Source organism: Aspergillus neoniger (genome assembly GCF_003184625.1).
Source record: "Aspergillus neoniger CBS 115656 unplaced genomic scaffold BO87scaffold_48, whole genome shotgun sequence".
Taxonomy (NCBI): Eukaryota; Fungi; Ascomycota; class Eurotiomycetes; order Eurotiales; family Aspergillaceae; genus Aspergillus; species Aspergillus neoniger.
In genome coordinates, this window is record NW_020291176.1 from 165,699 (window position 1) to 185,834 (window position 20,136).

At 51.0% G+C, this 20,136-nt stretch overlaps 8 protein-coding genes across 8 annotated transcripts; 6 read left to right on the forward strand and 2 right to left on the reverse strand.

Moving 5' to 3' along the window:
* Positions 1-614: 614 nt before the first annotated feature.
* Positions 615-1,722, forward strand: cdc42 (Rho family GTPase CDC42; the record flags this gene model as incomplete). The annotated part of the gene is made up of 5 exons (XM_025625597.1): positions 615-634; positions 829-948; positions 1,129-1,507; positions 1,564-1,607; positions 1,644-1,722. 5 exons carry the CDS (start codon positions 615-617, stop codon positions 1,720-1,722), a joined length of 642 nt encoding a protein of 213 aa, XP_025474998.1.
* Positions 1,723-2,675: 953 nt separating this feature from the next.
* On the reverse strand, positions 2,676-4,250 carry BO87DRAFT_344689 (agmatinase). Its single transcript, XM_025620833.1, has 3 exons — positions 3,995-4,250; positions 3,813-3,939; positions 2,676-3,757 (listed from the first exon to the last, which is right to left on the reverse strand). Exons 1-3 carry the CDS (start codon positions 4,118-4,120, stop codon positions 2,742-2,744), a joined length of 1,269 nt encoding a protein of 422 aa, XP_025474999.1. The 5' UTR covers positions 4,121-4,250; the 3' UTR covers positions 2,676-2,741.
* Positions 4,251-4,449: 199 nt separating this feature from the next.
* Positions 4,450-6,581, forward strand: BO87DRAFT_463020 (putative beta-ketoacyl synthase (Cem1)). Its single transcript, XM_025629204.1, has 8 exons — positions 4,450-4,720; positions 4,932-5,098; positions 5,146-5,253; positions 5,303-5,374; positions 5,423-5,509; positions 5,556-5,822; positions 5,875-6,243; positions 6,293-6,581. Exons 1-8 carry the CDS (start codon positions 4,669-4,671, stop codon positions 6,455-6,457), a joined length of 1,287 nt encoding a protein of 428 aa, XP_025475000.1. The 5' UTR covers positions 4,450-4,668; the 3' UTR covers positions 6,458-6,581.
* A 425-nt stretch (positions 6,582-7,006) lies between these two features.
* Positions 7,007-8,900, forward strand: BO87DRAFT_380591 (deubiquitination module subunit SGF73). The gene is made up of 3 exons (XM_025624324.1): positions 7,007-7,209; positions 7,336-8,220; positions 8,292-8,900. The coding sequence occupies exons 1-3, from the start codon at positions 7,185-7,187 to the stop codon at positions 8,708-8,710; spliced, it is 1,329 nt and encodes a 442-aa protein (XP_025475001.1). The 5' UTR covers positions 7,007-7,184; the 3' UTR covers positions 8,711-8,900.
* Positions 8,901-9,139: 239 nt separating this feature from the next.
* On the forward strand, positions 9,140-10,839 carry BO87DRAFT_380592 (mRNA guanylyltransferase). The gene has a single exon (XM_025624325.1). The coding sequence runs from the start codon at positions 9,363-9,365 to the stop codon at positions 10,590-10,592; it is 1,230 nt and encodes a 409-aa protein (XP_025475002.1). The 5' UTR covers positions 9,140-9,362; the 3' UTR covers positions 10,593-10,839.
* A 3,444-nt stretch (positions 10,840-14,283) lies between these two features.
* On the forward strand, positions 14,284-14,710 carry BO87DRAFT_180895 (uncharacterized protein). Its single transcript, XM_025618408.1, has one exon. The coding sequence runs from the start codon at positions 14,379-14,381 to the stop codon at positions 14,592-14,594; it is 216 nt and encodes a 71-aa protein (XP_025475003.1). The 5' UTR covers positions 14,284-14,378; the 3' UTR covers positions 14,595-14,710.
* Positions 14,711-15,311: 601 nt separating this feature from the next.
* On the reverse strand, positions 15,312-16,378 carry BO87DRAFT_401300 (TFIIIC subunit 6 family protein; the record flags this gene model as incomplete). The annotated part of the gene is made up of 2 exons (XM_025625598.1): positions 15,312-16,178; positions 16,259-16,378. The coding sequence occupies 2 exons, from the start codon at positions 16,376-16,378 to the stop codon at positions 15,312-15,314; spliced, it is 987 nt and encodes a 328-aa protein (XP_025475004.1).
* Positions 16,379-17,751: 1,373 nt separating this feature from the next.
* On the forward strand, positions 17,752-19,730 carry BO87DRAFT_430531 (uncharacterized protein; the record flags this gene model as incomplete). Its single annotated transcript, XM_025627548.1, has 3 exons — positions 17,752-17,763; positions 17,814-19,199; positions 19,278-19,730. 3 exons carry the CDS (start codon positions 17,752-17,754, stop codon positions 19,728-19,730), a joined length of 1,851 nt encoding a protein of 616 aa, XP_025475005.1.
* Between the last annotated feature and the right edge of the window lie 406 nt (positions 19,731-20,136).

A 20,136-nucleotide genomic window follows, 5' to 3' on the forward strand; every position in this document is an offset into this window, starting at 1 on the left:
GTGTGAAAAAAAAAAAAAAAAGGCGGGCGATAAAAAAGAACCTGCTAACTAGAGATAACTAAACCAGGAGCTAACTAAGTAACGGTGCGGTGCGGGTTGCCCCATTTGCAAGCCAAAGCAGCAAAGCAGCAGCAGCAGCAGCAGCAGCAGAAAGCAGAAAAGTAGCAGCAGCTTCTTTTCCTTCCTCTCCTTACTACTAGTAAGGTATCGTCTCCGTCCTCCGCCTACTGCCTCCTCCCTCCCACATTGGCTGGCTTCCTCACCAACCATCCCTCTCTCTCACCGTCGACATTCACCGCACACCACCTCCCCATCCGTGAATCCAGACGGCCTCGCCCATCCACCGCGTCTGTCCTCTCCATCTTAGCCGCCTCACCTTCTCGTTCCCTTCCACTTCCTCCTCACTCACTCACTTACTCACTCTCTCCCCCCTCTCTCTCTCAACACCCAATCGGTCTTCCCCCCTCACTCGTCTCTTCCCTCTCCCCCCCCCTGGTTCACCGCATCTCCTGCTTCTCCTGTCCCTGCTCTCCTTTCGGCATCCGACAGACGACCTTCCGTGATTCTCTGCACCTTCTCTCCCGCAAACTTCACGGTTCTTCAAAGTTTACAACATGGTCGTGGCAACAATTAAGTGCGTTGTTCTCTTCATCATCTTATCCCTTTCTCTCCGCAATCACTTTCCCCCCCTCCTCCTCTCTTTCCCCTCCCCCATTCGAACCCTCCTTCCTCTATCCTGCTTCTCCCTCTCCTTTCTCCGTGCAAACCTATACATTCATTCTTTCTTCGAGCGACAAGTGGCTGACCATGATTTGACTTTTGTCGCAGATGTGTTGTCGTCGGTGACGGTGCCGTTGGCAAGACCTGCCTTTTGATCTCCTACACGACGAACAAGTTCCCTTCCGAATATGTTCCCACGGTGTTCGATAACTATGCCGTCACGGTCATGTAAGTTAGGGACCTCCTATCTTGAGACATGGTTTTCATATCGGGACTCTGTCGGAGTGCGCTATATCACGCTCGCAATAGCGTTATTGGTGCACCCGATGTCGCTGGCTCGACAAATGCGATGGCGTCTGTGGACAAATATCGGAATCTGCAACTGACTCGAACCCCGTTGCGCAATAGGATTGGCGATGAGCCCTACACCCTGGGATTGTTCGATACTGCTGGTCAGGAGGATTACGATCGCCTCCGTCCTCTTTCGTACCCTCAGACGGATGTCTTCCTCGTTTGCTTTTCGGTCACTTCGCCTGCCTCCTTTGAGAACGTACGCGAAAAGTGGTTCCCCGAGGTGCACCACCACTGCCCCGGTGTCCCCTGCCTGATCGTGGGCACCCAAACCGATCTTCGCGACGATCCCGCGGTCCGCGAGAAGCTTTCCCGCCAGAAGATGCAACCGATTCGCAAGGAAGATGGAGACCGTATGGCCAAGGAGCTGGGCGCAGTGAAATACGTCGAGTGTTCTGCTCTCACGCAGTACAAGCTCAAGGATGTTTTTGACGAGGTTAGTGTCGCGCCACATCCCGCATCGTCGCATCTACTCACACATCTTTACTCTAGGCCATTGTTGCCGCGCTCGAGCCTGCTCCCAAGAAGTCGAAGAAGTGCGTCCTGTTGTAATTGATCCCGGGATCTTACAGGGCAGGCCCGTACGCTCCGGAGGGTTCCAGGCCTGTCATTGATGCATCGCAGACACGTCGTATGATTTTGGGAGACTGAATGTGCTTTATCTATGCAATATGGAGTTTTGGGGATTCTTTCGTACAAAGGTGGCTGGCTTCTTCGACCGACGTCTGACTTGACATTCTGTGTTCGTTCACTGATTCTTGAGTGAATACACATCTTACAACCCGTAACACCCAAGTGTGCTCTTCCCTCTTCGCTCGGTTGTCTCTGCGCTGCTGAGCCTTGTCTACCTCAAGCAGACCTGCCATCGAGAGCTCTTCCTCATTCTATCGGAACCTCTTGTCTCCTGACTTTCGTCTCGTCCCACCTGGCCAGCGTCGTTTCTTGATCCTCCGACCTTCATTATCCCCTCACTGTGTTCCCTCCACCTTTTTTCCCCACTGTCAACTCCTCCCTAAACTACCCCCATTTCACCTTCTACCAACACGTTTCCACAACCCCACACACACACCCACCTTTTCTCTTCCTCAAACAACCCCCCCTTTACTCCCTTTCGAACCTCTCATCGTCTCTATCGGCGTTGGAAGTCGAGGCGTCTTGTTTTGGCTGGCTGATGGTTTTTTCTTTTTTTCTATCTTCTTTTTTTATGTCCCTCATACTCTGCGATCTGTTATCATGCCGATCCCATCCGTCCCAAATTTGCTGTGCAATTTGTTCTCCCGAGCTGCAGCCCTTTATTTTTCTTTTTCCTTTTCTTTGCTCATTGTCTTCAAAGCCTGGACTAGATAACAGATACAATAGTGATGACCAAGTTACCCACCCCTTTATATATTATGGTTAGATGTTGTGTTGTTGTTGTTGTTGTTGTTGTGGTTGTTGTTACTGGTTCGTGAGGTAGTAGTTAATTGTTTAGTCTGGTCTATATAGTATCTAGTATTTGCTGATATGGATTTATTTACCTATTCGATGAGTTGATTGAGTTTACAGTAAGATTACTTAGACTTAGGAGTATGTTATGTATTTCATGATGTACCTGCATCAGGCTTGACTAGTAACTCAACTCATTCATTATACATACATACATTCACATAACTTCATATCGTATATCTCATTTACAACTCATCCTTGGCCTCTTTCTTCTCCACAGCTTTCTCTGCCTCCTCCTCAACAACAGTCTCCTCCACCGGCGTCACCTTCCGTCCATACCATCCGCCCAACTCTTCACCCGCACCAGCCTTAACCATGCTAGTAATGATCTCAAACGCCACCTGCGCAGCCGCCAAGGCCGTAGTCTCGCCCTTGTTATCATAGCTAGGAGACACCTCGACGATATCGGCGCCAACAATGTTCAGCTTCTCAATGCCGCGCAGGATGCGAATGAACTCGCGGGTCGTCCAGCCACCAGGCTCGGGGGTACCAGTTCCGGGGGCAGTGGCGGGGTCCAGGACGTCGATGTCAACGGACAGGTAGACAGGCTGGTCGGAGTCCAGACCGATGCGCTCGATGATGCGGTTCACAATGCCCATCGGGCCGAGGTCGTCGATGTCGTCGGCGTGGATGCGCATGAATCCCTGCTCCGGGCCCGGGTTGGTGTAGTCGCTGTCGTCGACGCCGGTCAGACGCGTGCGGAGACCAGCGTGCGCGGAGGTAGAGTTGCAGATCAGTCCCTCGCGACTGGCTTTGTGGAAGAAACTGCCGTGGTTGAAGTGCGCTTGTTCGGAGGTCCAGTAGGCTGAGTAGCGCACGGGGTTCCAGGTGTCCAGGTGCGCGTCGAAGTGAAGCACCGTGATGGGCTTCTGGTAGATTTGGTACAGCGCGCGGAGTGCTGGTAGTGCGACACTGTGGTCGCCTCCCAATGTGACGAGCTTCGATTTGCCCGCTGAGATGCCCTTCGTGCCGTACTTGGAGGACGCGGTGGTCAGGGCCGGGCGAGAGCCCAGTTCCAGGAAGGCTTCGTACATCTGCCGCTCCGCAACGCCATTGTCAAATGGGGTGATCGGGATGTCGCCGCAGTCTTTGACTGTCGCCCATGAGGCGTAGGGGTTGATCCCCGCTCGGGTGTTGTAGCTCGTGCCGGCCATTTGGCGGGCGCTAGCTGCCCGGATGGAGCGCGGACCAAAGCGAGCGCCTGGAGGGGTGTTAGTGGTTTGGGGGGCAGACTGTGAGGTTATTGGGTGTCTTACCTGGTCTGTAGCTGACTGCCGTGTCGAAAGGGGCTCCGATGACGGCGATGTCGTACCGTTCGTCGGGTTCGATCAGGCATTTGACTGGCTTCAGGTGGGCAAAGCTGGCAATGCCGGAGAAGGTGAACTGAAATGGTGTGTGAGTGAATGCGAAATAGGTGGTTTGGGACTGGGATGCCTACCTCCTGGTCCCATTTCCTCAGCAACTCCTCGCGCACATGCTCTGGCACCTCTTCGTGGTCATGGTGAGCGTGGGCAAAGGCTGTACCAGCCAGTGCCAGGCAAGCAGCCCAAGTGAGGGATTTCATGACGGGATTGAGGACCTCACTCGAGAGTATTGGGGGTGTAAGAGAGATAGGGAAGAGAAGAAAAGGGGGAAAATTCGGAGCAGCAACCGGAGAGGACTAAATAGCGGTGGTAGTCGCGTTGACATAAAAAATACATGCCATGAATAGAATAGTAATAATAATGGCCACTGGGGGATGATGGGCCTTTATCTCTTATCGATATGGAGATTGACCCTCATTGGCCAGGATATGGCCGTAAAGGGAAATATTGATGCCTTTGTGCCTGGCGTCACTGACGTCGTGCGGACCTTCCCTTTTTGGTCAACTTCTTCATCGTCTCAATGCGGAAGGAACACCCTTGACCCCCATTTCTCGCCTCGTCCATTGGCTGCGTTGAGCTTCACCACTTCATCTCTTCCATCTTCTTCCATCCATTCATTCTAGTCTCTCCCGCTTTTCCCCAACATCGGTATAGTGTCTGCAGTCTGCGGAGACCAACCACCCGCAGCGAGACTAGACGTGAAGTACCTCGACCATAGTAATCACGTACAGTGTATCCCCAGAATGCCATGCGTCGTGTTGTCGTGACTGGTCTTGGAGCAGTGACACCTCTAGGAGTAGGTGAGTGATGCCTCCATGCGCAATTAAGCATGTCCCAAACAACCTCGTCATGGCCGTGGTTCTACCATCTTTTTTTTCGGTCCCCAGCGTCTCCACTTCCACTTCCACTCTTCCGGAAAGGGAAGGCCTTGCACTACCTCATATCCATGCCCAGGAAGGCAACTGTACACGATCAATGCTCTTGCTATATTTGCTAAGTAATTTCTCGTAGGTTTCCGTCGTACTTGGAAACGTCTCCTGGATGGTCACTGTGGCATCGTCAATGTCAACCATCGCGATACCAGGTTTGCAGATCTGCCATGTCAGATCGCAGCAGTGGTGCCGCAAGGTGCACGAAAGGATGGATGTTGGACGGCTTCGGAGTGGTTAAGTCGAGATGTAGGCATACTATAGTGCTTATTAGGATTGTAACTGATGTCCTGCAGGAGGAGCGCAAGATGGCTCGGTTCGCTCAGTATGCCATGGCTGCGTCAGAAGAAGCTCTCGAAGACTCGGGCTGGAAGCCTACAGATTTTGAACAACGAGAAGCTACTGTATGTATTGTCGGTGCTTTTCGACATCATCTCGATAACTTTTTGCCAGGGAGTCTGCCTTGGGTCAGGCATTGGCAACTTTGATGAGATTTACGACACAGTTGTTGCATATGACAAGGGGGTCAGTACGACATGTCTATCATCCATTTGCCATGCTCACAAGTCATAGGGCTACCGCAAAGTATCACCTTTGTTCGTACCGAAGCTTCTGATCAATCTCGGGGCTGGACACATCTCCATGAGGTATGGATTCATGGTAAGTGCATTTCCTTACGCCTGGTCTTCCACTGCTAATGATATAGGGTCCAAATCACTCAGCAACAACGGCTTGTACAACTGGGGCTCATTCTATAGGCGATGCTGCCCGCTTCATCGCGTTCGGTGATGCAGATGTGATGTTGGCCGGCGGAGCAGAGTCTTGTATTCATCCGCTAGCAGTCGGAGGTTTTGCTCGAGCCCGCAGTTTGGCTACGAGCTTTAATGATTCGCCTGAAAAGGCATCAAGACCGTTTGACTCGGATCGTGAGGGTTTTGTGGTCGGTGAAGGCGCGGCAATGTTGGTCTTGGAGGTATTTCCCAAAACAGACGCTTACTGATGGAACCTTTCTAATCTGTTGTCAGGAACTCGAACACGCAAAAGCAAGAGGAGCTCGAATCTATGCCGAATTGAGGGGCTACGGCTGTTCTGGTGATGCACATCATATGACAGCACCTAAGGAGAACGGCGAAGGCGCATTCCTAGCCATGAGGAAAGCTCTGAAAAACGCTGGACTCCCACCTTCCGCAGTCGACTATGTCAATGCACATGCCACCTCGACCGTGGTCGGAGATGCAGCAGAAAACGCTGCCATCAAGTCCTTGCTCCTGGGACCGGGAGGAAAGCAACGGGCGACGGAGGTTAACATTAGTAGCACCAAGGGAGCCGTCGGCCATTTGCTCGGTGGTGCAGGCGCCATTGAAGCCTTGTTCTCGATTCTCGCCGTTAACGAGGTAAGCGACCCTGGTAAACATGACATAACACTGCTAACGCCGAGACCAGAATGTGATGCCACCTACAATCAATCTGGAGCGGTTGGCTGATGGGTTTGACTGCAACTATGCCCCGAAACAGGCCCAGGAGCGCACCATTGACGTGGCTTTAACAAACAGTTTTGGATTTGGAGGAACGAACAGTAGTTTGTGCTTCTCGAAGCATGCAGGGTAGGCGGATTGTATATCATATGATATTGGCGGGTTTGCATATTGCATTGCATTGTATCAATAAACATGTACCACAAGGCGGATGTAACTGCCAGTCATATTAAAGTAACACGTTTAACTGGCCAACGTGGACAGTGACAGCCATTTCACATAATCAAGCATGTAAGAGGGTTTTTTTCTCACTCAACACCATCATGAAGAATAGTTGTGTTAGTCTCCAAGTAAGCCGACTTGAACCCATCCATCATCCCTCCTTACTCATGATCCACTCACCGCAGCCTCCTTCAACACAACAAAGGAATCAACCGAAACACAGCGACCACAATACCCCAAACAAACCTCACTAAACTCTCATTCATCATTCAACAATAACATCTCCAAGCAAAACTATTTCACACCAATAACCCAGACGTTCACACCCCCTCCACCCGACCACCACTTAACGAACCACCCACGTGACCTCCCCAAATGCGGAGCGCCCCGGACTGTGAGTGAGAGAGTGAGAGAGAGCGTGCTCAGCGCAAGCCTCGACCAACTAAGATACCGCACCTCCCCCAGCAACGTCACCGTCCCCCTTTTTCCTCACGGTCGGAGCTAGATACATAGCTTTAATTACAATCATACTCTATTCTGTTTTCCATTTCCTTGACGATATCGCTCCTTGAATTCCGACGGTCGAGAGAGAAAGCGCGCGCGCGTGTGTGGGTGGTCGGTCGTTTCGTTTCATAATCATGGCTACTGCTACCGGCGGCAGAGGTCCGTTATAGGCACCCCCCTCTCCCCTCCATCCCTCCGGATAATCCCACCACGCAATGATGATTTAGGGGAAATCCACGAAGATACTCGCTGTTATATTTACGAACCATGCTAATACTGGTGTAGTAGCGTCCTCTGCCTCTTCTACCCCGGCGGGGAGTCTGGTCGATGCGTCGGGGTATAAGTATGCCGAGAAGGATACCAAACCTGGGAAGATTAAGTTGAAGAAGTCGGCGGCGAATGCTAAGTCCGGGAAGAAGAAGGGTGATGGTTTGTTTTGTCCCTTTGCCTTTCCCCTTGGTCTGGGGATGGGGTTTAGTGGTGGTATGCTGATGGAAGTTGTTGCGAGGTTTATAGTGCCTGAATCCCCCGGTTCCTCGTCGCCTATATTACCCGATATCGATGAAAAGACTATGGCTGCGTTCCCGACGGGGAAGCCCCGCGAAGAAGATCATCTCGAGACGGTCATCTGTAAGACGTGCAAGAGGCCGGTGTTGAAGCAGAATGCGGTGGAACATATTCGGGGTTGTATTCGCGCGAAGCAGGAGAAGGCCAGGAAGAAGAAGGAGGCACGAGATGCGGCGAATCGCGCAAAGGAGAAGGGTGATAAGGACGGTGATGAAGATGTGGGTGCTGGTGAGAAGGGTGAGGGTGGTGAAGATTCGATGAAGGGTCAGAAGAGTGCGAAAAAGTCCGCTGTTAAGGGGATGGCGGAGGATGGGACGAAAAAGGGGAAGAAGCGCAAGACGGAGGCCGGTGAGGATGATAAGGATAAGGAGCCGAAGAAGAAGAAAAAGAAGGAGGAGCCCAAACCGAAGGTGCCTAAACCGAAGGGCCCTGTTGATGTTGAGAAGCAGTGTGGTGTTACTTTGCCGAATGGTGCGCAGTGCGCTAGGTCGTTGACTTGTAAGAGTCATTCGATGGGCGCGAAGAGAGCCGTTCCGGGGCGTTCCTTGCCGTATGATATGCTGTTGCAGGCGTATCAGAAGAAGAATCAGGCGAGGCAGCAGAGTAAGTGGTTTTGTGGCTTATGGTGCCCGAGTCTGGGCTTGGTTGAATAATGCTAATGCTGGTTTCTACAGAGGCTGCTATCGATGCGAACGCTCCGCTACAAGATGATTTGGATAACAATGGGCCTGTTGACTCGGACGAAGAGAAAGATACTGTCATGGCGGCCATTTCTCGCTCTCATCCATACCCGATGGTGACTCATACGTTGATCTCGACGAAGAAGAAGTACCAATATGTGCGCATCAAGGAGATGCTGTCCCATGCATTGGGTGGTTCACGCGGTGGCGGGCTCTTCTCGACAGGAGATACTCTCTCCTCTCCGTTTCCGGATGGCGGCAGCCTGTTCACCCCTGTAGAGGAGGTGTCAGTGCCCGAGCCTATGGCCGTGGATGAGCCGGAGCCGGCAGAGACGCAGGAAAATGCGACAGATGCTGGTGCGAAGACACCGGCACCTGAAGCCAAGAAGGTGCCTGTGGCGGCTAGCTCGTAGAGCTCTCGCTGGGTAACGAGTGATGAAAGGCTCCCAGGATCGGATATACATATAGCCCGCTTATGGGCAGGGAGTTTGGGCGATGCTTGATGGCGTTTCTGGAAGGGTTTTGGGTCTTTTGGTTTGCTATTCGATAAGATACCCCGCGCTCAGTCTTGCTGGCGTGCATTATTGTAAATTAAGTCGGTGCTTCTTTGGCCCTATTGATAGAATGAGATTCATTCTGCATGCTAAGTCTTTTTTCATGGCTGTTGGGTAATACATCAATGCAAAGTCTACGGCATTTACTGTGCTTGCATGAAGTCAATAAAAACGCCATTCTCCACCGTGGTATCGCCTTGTCAGGCGACAAGAACGGCAACGTGATGCCTCAGGCCACCAAGTATCTCCGAACCTCCGCAGATGGGAGTCAAAGCTACCCTCGTTACCTCAATGCGCCTGCTCTCACTTTCCCAACCAACGCCAACTCACCACCACCACGCCCCTATATAGTTCTCCTTCTACGCACCTACTGCTGAGCACCTTTTGCGCCTTGCGCCTGCGGGCGAGAAGCTCTACCACCAGCGTGACCACCATTTCTCCAGACCATTATTCCTCATAACCTCACCCACTCCTCCCCTCCTCCCATACAGAAATATTCAGTCCGACCACAATGAGCAACTCAGTCCCCGATCTCGATGCCGTCGGCATCAAAGCAGACCCCGAACTCGCCGACCAATTCCGTCGCGAAGTTGCCACCCTCCTCGGCCGCAATAATCTCAACTTCCCCGGCGCGCAACCCGTCAGTTTCTCGACACGGCATCTGACCGAGCTCCAACGAGAAGATTACTACGTGTGCGAAAAGACCGACGGAATTCGATGTTTGATGTACTTTGCGCGGGGCGAACCGGATTCCGACACTCCTGAAATCCACTACTTGATTGATCGCAAAAACGACTACCGCTACGTCCCGGGCTTGCATTTCCCTTTACCGGACGATGACACGTTTCAGCGCTTCCATGTCGATACGCTGGTCGACGGCGAGCTGGTCAATGATACCTACGAGGATGGCACGCAGCAGCTCAAGTACCTTGTGTTTGACTGCTTGGTGCTCGATGGGCAAAGTTTGATGCATCGGACGCTGGATAAACGGCTCGCGTACTTCAAGGAGAAGGTGCTCAAGCCGTATAATGCGCTGTATGATCGGTTTCCCGAGGAGAAGCAGCATCGGATCTTTGCCGTGGAGGATAAATCGACGCAGTTTAGTTACGGCATTGAGATGATGTTTCGGGATATTATCCCCAAGGTGAAGAAGATTCATGGCAATGATGGCTTGATTTTTACTTGTCGGAGTACCCCCTATCGCATCGGTACGGATGAACATATCCTCAAGTGGAAACCGCCTAGTGAGAATACTATCGATTTTCGAATGCGCTTGGAGTTTCCCCTGTTGGAACCGGATTCGGACGATGAGGCTGAGGGTGTTACGGAGCCGTATTACGATTATGATGCCTTGCCTATCTTTCATCTGTTTGTTATGCTCAATTCGAATGAGTACCGCCCCTTCGGGGAGATGTATGTCTCGCCGGAGGAGTGGGAGAATATGAAGGCGCTGCAGCAGCCGTTGGATGATGCGATTGTGGAGTGCGCTCAGGATGAGCAGGGGCGCTGGCGGTTTCATCGCATTCGGGATGACAAGGCGGATGCGAATCATATCTCGACGGTGGAGAAGGTGCTAGAGAGTATCCAGGACCGGGTGACGGAGGAGGATCTGATTCGGGTGGCTCCTGCGATCAAGACGGCGTGGAAGAAGCGACAGGCACAGATGTCGGAGCGAGGAAGACCCGGCAGTACGGCGCAGGTTAATGGGAGTAATGGGGTGAAGCGGAAGTTTGAGGAGTAGTTTTGAATCCCTTGAGAAGTCATGCTGCTAAGGGGTGATGCTTTGACTGATTCGGTTTGCGAGGCGTTTGGCGTTGGTTGGTTGGTGATGGGGATGTCTCATCTCATTTGCTGGGGGGTGATGATTGTAACTGTGTATAGATAATGTGAGATGGGCAAGAGAGGATTATGGCTAAAACGGGCTGGGCGGGTTTTGTATAATGCAATGCAATCTTTACTTTAGATGATTTGTTTGAATACGAAAGTACGATGTGTAGAGCTATCTCCAAAGGGATATCAAAATAGCCAAGCTGCAACTAATACCCTCCACCCACTAGCATCATAGTAGAATTCTGCACTATCAGACGAAAGAGATCTTAAACTCTACCACATAAATACTAGTATACTACTTACGGAGTAGATACTTAAGGGGTATCTGAAGAATTCCACCAAGTCACTGCACCAAGCCACTGCAACCTGGCGCAGCTGACTGACATCCACATAACTTCCACCTGAGTACCGAGTATGTATGGAATATACTAGTAAGAACTATACATAGCTTGCACACCCTTAACAAACAAACACATACCCCCAATTTTTTCCCCAAAGAACCATGCAGGCTACTCCAGTTACCCCATACTTCACTACGTATCCCGCCAACAAACAAAACGCACAGAGCCTCGCAAGCCCGGATTGGACTGTGGAGAAAAACATACAGTACATGTAGCCGATCATGCAACTCCCATGAACTAGATCGTACTTAAATATTTTTAGTGTGGGGCATAATTAGGGGTGGGAAATGGTTCATCCATCCATTCATTTATTCGTTCGTTCGTTCGTTCGTCATACGGAGTTACTTGACCAGTGGGTTGGGTCGAGCTTGTTCGTGAATATAGGGCTAGTATGTAGCATGATGCTTTCGAGATTCGGAGTATCTGTATGTATGTATCTCGTATATTTTTACTTTACTTGCTTTCTTTCTTGGGGATTATTGTTTGTGTTACACGAAGAGAGTTCGGGGTACGAGGGATAAGGACGGATGGGGTAAATTGTGGAGAGTTGCCATGTCCTGTGAGTAGTTGGGTTGATAGTTACTATGTTATTGAGTAGGAGGTAAGTTATTTGGTGATTACGTTGCAATGGCTGGCTGACTGGCTGGTTGGTAATGAATCCAGGGGGAGGTGTGGGTGAAGCTGCTGTGGGAGTAGTAGTAAAACAAAGCAGGGGCTGGCTGCTTGCTGGCTAGCAAGTACGTACGTAGCAGGGCTTTTACTGAAATGAGTTGGACGGAGTTGTGGAGAGAGAGTGTGTGTGTGCGTGTGTTTTTTTGCCACGGAGTGAAATGGCAATGAAGGCAGCAATCCTGTGGGATGGATGAATGAATGGATCGAAGGATTGGTGGGTTAAACTAAAGAGGTAAAAAGTAGTAGTAGCAGTGCTTCGTACTTTCTGTCAGGACTTGTTTAGTGCTGTTAGTTGGTGTGTTTCTAGAAGGTGAGGTGTCCAGGGAATGGGGCGAGAGGAGAGGAGAGATCACATCATGGATGATGAAGGATTACGTGGTCTGATCCATTCATTTACTCCATACTACTACTGTACAGTAATCGCCACTGTAGCGGTACTAACTGGATTATGGGATATTCTGCACGATGGAGTATTCTAGGGCTTCTAGTCTATTCAGTATTTAGTATTACTCGCTGCCTTTCCCGGAACTCAGGCTGAATTGCCCCGAAGTCGATCACTAGAAGAAAAAAAAAAAGGTATGGGGAAAGAACGGAGTAGATAGTAGTATCTAGTGAAATATGGAGAACCGAGTAAGTAGAAACCATTTTTTCAAAAACCACTGGGAAGTAGTAACTCCAGCCATTGAACTACTAGTCAGTTCCTTTTTGACCCTTGTTTTCTCCACATCTGCACACGTAACAGTAAACTAGTCTAGTCTGCATCTCTGCTTTCTTTCCCCAAAATCCACCCCCAACTCCCCTTCCCCATCCTTTTTTGTCTTGTCTTGTCTTGTCTTGTCTTGTCTTGTCTTGTCTTGTCTTGTTCTGTTCTGTTCTTTCTCCGGGCTGATCTCTTTTCCCCAGCCAAAGTCAAATCCCCCATTCATTTCAATCCCCGGGACAGTTTCCGTCTTTCCGTCCTTCCGTCCAAGCATGCCCCATGCCCACTCAGTCCTACCATACCATCCCGCCTTGCCCAGACGTAGCAAAAACAACTGGGGTAGTACTTAGTAGTTATGTGGTGGGTTCTGGCCTGGACCCGACTTTCTGGGTCCATCTGCCGCCGCCTGGCTCCGGGGGTTGTTGTTCAAGGGTGAGGCGGTTGTTCCTTTTTTTTTTTTTTTTTTTTTCTTTTTGGTTTCGGTTTCGCCTCGCAACGGGAAGGGATGGATGTATCCTTCCATCCAATCCTTAGGTTCCTTTCTCGTTCTCCTTTATTCGGTAGTACGTAGCAAGCTATTTATTGCTTAGTAGGGTTGTAGGTTAGGTGTACCTGAGTCGTGGTGGTAGTACTAGAAGGAAAAAGGTATTTTAGGCGGGTATTTCTTCTTGCTCTGTCTGCAATTTCTCTTCCCATTCTTCTTCTCTTCAAACGTTCTTCGTCCTCTCTTGGAGTACTAATCGGTTCTTAGTACTTGATAGTTATTTGGTTCCCGTACATCTTCACTCTGTTCTACTCCAAGTGAGGCACTTTACCATCCACCATCCACCACTATAGTCAGCACCAACAACCAAACTATAGCCTATACAGAACAATAGTGAAGAAAGAGAAGAGGTAAGCCAATTATTCCCTCTTTCTTTCTTTTTTTTTTTTTTTTTTCCCTTTTTGCCCTTGCACAACACACCATCATCACATCACCACTCAATCAAACACGGACAAAATCCTCGGCTTAGAGGAGGAGGATTGAGATTGAGGACCCTCATGAGAGAATAAACTGGATCCATTCATCCACCCACCCATCCATCCAGTCATCTATTACTTTTTTGATTTAACCTCGGCGGTTTTCGGAGCAAAGCATGATATCTTTACTCCGGAGGATCTATATCGGCATACATCCCATCCATTCATCACATATGATATTTCCTTTTCTTCTTTGCTTCTTCCCACTCGGTTATATATATATATATATATATGTTCTACATATGCACATGCAGGACACAGATCATTGACATGATTCTTCTATAGGAACTTAACATACTACCATCACTACTACTATAAACTCTGTTCCTGATCACCATATACTACTACCTTCATTCTACACAACCAACAACTACACAACTCTTCATCTCTCTACATTAAAGATTGAAAGTGGAAACCATCAAAATGTCTCCCTCCCGCTGTCCAACACCACCCTCCACATCCACATCCACCTCAACAACAACTACAACACGGAGACCTCACCTCTCCCTCCCCCTCTCCCAAGATACCATCTCCCGCGCCATCCTCTCCGCCACAACACACATCCCCAAGGCGATTTCCATCGACACTACCACACCTACACCTCCCACCTCTCCATCATATCACACAGAAGGGAAGCTACCCTTGGAATGGGAATTCCCCCTGCCGCCACCGCCGCCTCCGTCGCCTGTGGAGATGAGGAGGTTTTGGGCTTGAAGCTTTCCCACCCCTTCTTCTTTTCGCCTACTATGCTAGGATGATGGATGAAGCTAGGTTAAGGGGTTTAGTGGATACGTTGGGGTTGGTTTTCTTCTATTACTTTCATTGACATTTGATTTGATATTCATGGAATGGGGTTTAGCGTTGGTTGATTTGTTGGTATTGGTTTGGATAATTGCATCGTCTCATGGATGGATGGTCGGATGGATGGATGGAAATTGGGGTGTTTGGTGATAATGTGATTGATTACTTTTTTTTTTTTTTCTTTTTTTTTTTTTTTGCTTTATTTCAAGTGTTCGGGTTTGATTTAGCTGTCTATTTGTTACTATTTGAAGTTACTGGGAATAGATGTGTATACTATTATCGTTACTCGTTCTATTGGGAGAGAGAGTCTTTACGGTAGTAGTTCGGTATCTCGTTCATCATGATCACATTCATCCTTCATAGTACAGTGTATATAGTCACAGTATAGTATACCCACATACTGCATCAAATCGACGCTATCACATGTAGGGATTTCTCATAGTAGAAGAAAATCAAGATTCACCTTCAAATCAAGGATGTACCTTGCAGCTCCCTAAGGAAAAGAATCCGCTGACGCCATCACGCCGCAAACCGGTTCGTACGACGCGCATCAACTGCCATATTCAGTTCGGTGGAAACTTTGCCGCGGATGATGATGATCCTGACTTAATGCACCCATCAGTGTTGGGGTGAGCAAGCTTCTTCCCGGCCCGAGTTTAAGGTCTTGTTCTGCAGTGGGACGAACGCATGTGTCGTTGAGCCTGACCTCGGTCGATCTCGGTCGGAGCATCGGATGTTCCAAGCTAAGGCACGTGACGTGTCTGCTTCAGTGTACATGACTTTTGTGAACTATCCTATCCGATCCGAAGGTCTGGTCGGGTCGGGTCTGGATCATCGTAGATCAATCATGTTCAAAAGTACTATGATTGACCTTTTTTTTTAGTCAGTGTTCAGTGTGGTTTCGTATCGCGGAAGTATATTTCCACTGATAGGAAACTTTCCCTCTCATGTAGCTAAGCTTAGCTTAACACACTCAAGAGGAACCAGCCAAACAAGCCCCATGGGATTAAGATTGAGATACGAAGTAAGAGGGTTCTTATTGTCCCAGCTCATCCTCATTCTCATCAATCTCTTCTTCTTCATCTTGTCCGCCCAACCGCGAATAAAGTCCCTCCAGCTCCGCCATGGCGTTCGCATCCCCGGATAACGCCAGCTCGTTTAACCGTTGAATCTGTGCCAGCTGTTCATCGGTACGAGCCCAACCACGTAGCCGATCCTCCAGATTCGTCATGCGTTTGGTGCTGAATGTTGTCCGCACGGCGTCGGTCTCGCCTTTGCTGCGTTTCAGGCTGGCAAGGCGGTCTAAGAATCGTGCTTGATTGGTTTGCGGGGCGTTTTTGCGGATGACACCACCGCCCTGAGTGGTGGTGCTGTCGCTGGGTTGTTCTGCTGCGGCGGCGGCAGAATCCGCGGCGTAGACGTTGGAGGACGAGCTGGATATGAGATTCGCTTTGCGACCGAGGATTTTCACGCTGTTGGCTGCGAGGAGGTCGTAGTTTGGGGTGTGGCGGAGCGGGATCACCGGACTACTACTACTAGTGAAGGAGGGGTCTGCATCGTGCGGTGGTGAGGAGGATGAGTCCTCAGGACGCGCGATGAGTAGCTCCGTGCCGATTTGGTCGGCCCAGGTACCGCTGAAGATTTGGTTCTGGTAGGAGATGATGGGGTTGGGGGTGTGAAGGCCTAGGATTTGGACACGGTCGGCGATGGAGGGGTTGTTGGGGTCCGCTTCGGTGCTGGAGAGAGCAGCGTCGGGTTGGTCATCGTGATGATTTTGATTCTGATTCTGGGAAGGTGTGGATGGACTGGAGGTGGGGAGGGAAGAAAGATCTTGTGGTTGTCGGCGACGAGGGGGGCGGATGGGACCGTGGAGGGAGGTGAGGTCGAGAGTCAGATAGACAGTCTAGTGATGGTGAGATGGGGACTTGTCAGCATCACAACCAAGGCAGCATGGGTAGCTAGACTGCCAAGGTGAGGACGAACTTCTGTTTCGGTGGGATGATATTCGTATTCATATTCGGAATCATCATCGTCTTCGGGGTGGACCAGACTGGAATCGGCCAGCATGGCTGGATCCAGCATTAAGGGAGTGGGGAGGGCCATGGATGCAGCTGGCGACAACCGTGAGCAAGCAGCTAAAGTGATAGGATGATGGTAGAATTATCAAGTTGGGAGGAATGATTGGATTGATTGGCAGGGCGGCAACTAATTCGCGGCGGCGCCCGACGATCCAGACTTGGCGGTGAATCACTCCACTGCAAGCTGTTGCAGCCAGTCATCATCCTGGATTCTTCCCATAACTTCTCGTGATTGATTGATTGTTAGTAGCTAGCTAGCTACCTTAGTATGATAGAATGCAGCAGAAGAGGCAGTAGTCTAGAGGCAAGAGGCAGAAGAAGACCCTGCTGACTATCGGGTTTGTCATCTCATCAGGCATCCATGAGAGGCTGAGGGCTGACAGAACTGAACCCTTAGACTTTACGACCCTGAGGATCCATCAATTCCCGTAATCCAATTCATCCCAGTTCCAGTCCCTTCTTTCTTTCTCTCTTCTCCATCAGCTCCAGTTTTCACCTTCCAGCTCCAGTTTGACTGACGGGGTTATTTCTCCTCTTGTCTTAGCCAGAGTGCTCTGCTGCATCCATCGCAGCTGTGAGTCCCTGCTGGATGATCGACCGGATGACTTCATCCCCCCCTTCTTGCATCATCATCACCAATTCTCCTTGTCATTCCAATCCGGTTGCAGTTGTGAACTTGGTCATTCCATCTAGATAGTACACAGTACACAGTACACACAAGGCACAGTAAAAAAATACTAATTCAGTTTTTCATCATTACTCAATATTCCGACCTGAATTGATCCATCCATGATCAGTGAGTCCACCTGATTCATTCACTCAGTCAATGGCCCCTCTTTTCTTCCGTGTGTTCCGTACTTCTTTTCCCCCCTCTCACTCTCATGCCCACTCACTCTCTCACCGTATCGCTGTTCTGCCTTTCTTCCTCTCTTTTTTACTATGACGATCCGGCAACCGGCGGAAGCCAAATCCAAGCTGCATCCGTCGTCTTCCCATTCGAACCCGTGCCTCATCATCCATTATCTAATCCGCTTCCGTGCGAGCCGATCTATTGCTGCTGCTCCCAGCAAATTCCTGTGCTGGACTCGGCCACTCCAATGCCCGAATTTCCCTGTTCTTCCCTTCCCCCCTCCCCCCCCCTTCAGCCCTAAACATCCACTATCACATCCCGCGGCCTTGTTGTTTGTCTGCCCTACCAATCGTCCCATCATGACCAATTACTCATGGCCCTCATGGCCAATCACTACCCAATTCTGTCCCCTTCTGTACCATCATGTTGACCTTCCGAGACCCGTTCCTGCTGTTCTCGACCCTTCCCGGCTGACTGACAATGTCATCGCGCCTGCCCGCTGCTGCTTCTTATAGTGTCTCCTCCGCTTCCTTTACTTCCGGGCTCAAATGCCCGGCTCGGTCGCTTTTCTCCCTCTCTGCTGCTGCTGTCGCTGCTTCTACTGTCGCAGTCGCTCTGTCATCCCTCCCCCCTCGGCTCGGATGCCTCTCGTCCTCTTGCAATTTCCCCCGAGGATTCCTCCGTGACCGATCTGGCCGGCAGCCTGGTCGCTGCAGCTCCTCCCACCTCAGCTGTCCCGATTGGGAATCTGGTCACACTACCCCCGTCCACCACTTCTACTCCCGGTGATCAGTCCGGGTTAGTGGTGCCCCCCTCGTCGCGTTCCAGTTCCTCCGATCTTGAAGCTTCCCCCGGCATCGTGCAGCAGATGATTCGCTCCACCAGGGTTGCCATTGTCACCCTCGCCTCATTGATTGCCTATGTCTTGATCAACAGCGCCGCGCGCGCCGTAAATCCGTCGGCTTTCATCTGGTATGCTGAGGATCATGACGAGCAGAGCTGGATTGCCTCCTCGCCGTCCTGGCTGGATCGCAAGGCCTGTCGGTGGCTCGGCATGTGCGGGACCGCCCACTTCCGCCTAGTGCGGGCCCGCTACGGCCAGCGCGAGCCCACTTTGGGACCCTGGTCGCCCGATGACGAGGCCCACTACGCCGCCTGGCGCGATGCGCAATTCAACGACTCCCAGCAGCCCGCATGGGATGAAGCCGAACGCTCGCGTCGGCAAATCCCCGAGTATGTCTTCCAATATGCGCCGTTGGTTTACCTGTCCTCGCATGAGCAGTTTTGGCCTGGCGACATTGCCGAACATCTTTACCACGTCACCCCGATGCTGAACTACACCCCCATTCAATCGGATGAGGAGCATCCTACCTTGCAGGACCTCGATCAGCTGAACGAGTGGCAGGAAGGTGAGTTCGTGTACTTGACTAGCAACGACAATGTAGAGGATCGCCCGCCATGGATTGAAGGCGAGAAGAATATTCCCGACGATCCAGATGACGATCTTGAGCTGTCTTGGCCTGACTGGGATGGCCGGATAGACGGGCCTATTCCTGGGGACACGCCAGAGGAACGCTCCCAGTGGTATGACACAGGCCGTCTCTCATCATCGAAGGGAGAGGATGACAGTTGGTCTCCGGAAGATCTGGGGTATCTCCGCCCGGAAGACCTCGCTGACGAGGATGTCCGAACCGAGTTGCGCAAACGGTTCGGCGGCGAGCCTATTCACGTCGAAAAGACTGGCGGGCGCAGTAACGCTCCGGCAATTCTGCTGGTGATGGACAAAGGCCACGGCGTCGTAGATGCGTTCTGGTTTTATTTCTACAGCTTCAATCTGGGCAACGTAGTGCTGAACGTGCGGTTCGGGAACCACGTGGGTGACTGGGAGCACTGTCTGGTGCGATTTCACGACGGCAAGCCCAAGGCGCTTTTCTTCAGCGCGCACTCGGCGGGAGAAGCGTACAGTTACGAAGCCGTTGAAAAGATCGGCCAGCGGGTAAGTAGAGATATCAATTGCTCTCCTCCCGCACGCACGTCCAGGGGATTCCCGACGCTAACCATGGATCCCTGTCAGCCCGTGATTTACTCCGCCATGGGCACCCATGCCATGTATGCCACCCCAGGCATCCATGCCTACATCCTGCCCTGGGGCTTGTTGCACGACCAAACCGACCGCGGGCCCCTGTGGGACCCTCTTCTGAATGCCCACGCCTATACGTACGATTATGATAGTGATAATCTTCGTGCATCCACTGCCACGCCAAGTGCCCCTATCGAGTGGTTCTACTTCAACGGCCATTGGGGCGACAAGTTCTATCCGCTAGGCGACCAGCGACAGTATCGATTCGCTGGTCAGTATCATTATGTCAACGGCCCAGTGGGACCGCGGTTCAAGCACCTCAACCGCCACAAGGTCTGTCAGCAGCGGGACGAGGAAGTCTGCGTCATCAAGAACTATATCGGAGAAGAAAAGCGGGCTAAACGCTGGGCGGGTACTCGACCTGAACATGAGAAAGAACATGACTGACGGGATCTCCCCTGGCCATTTGGCAGACCCCAGCCGTGGCACAATCGTGAGGTATTATTCTCATGTTAGTTGCTGGCATTCTTGCACTCCCTGCTGGTTGGAACCTATTCCTACTATATCCCTACCTTTTTCCAGGTTGCCCCTCGTATTGATAACCTATTATTTGCGCGCATTTGTTTATTCCGGTGTTATCTCATGTGGATATACCCTGGCGTTTTCCTTATTTTTACATCTCCTTGGTCGACTGCATAGACCACTGGCGCATGTTGGGGCTAGTTTCCCCCTCAAACCCACGATGGACGAGTTACACGACCCTACCTTATATCCTTACGCTACTACACATATCATGACAGTTTTGGACACGGACCAGGAGCCGTATGATGGCGTTCTGGTAGTTTGCATTTAA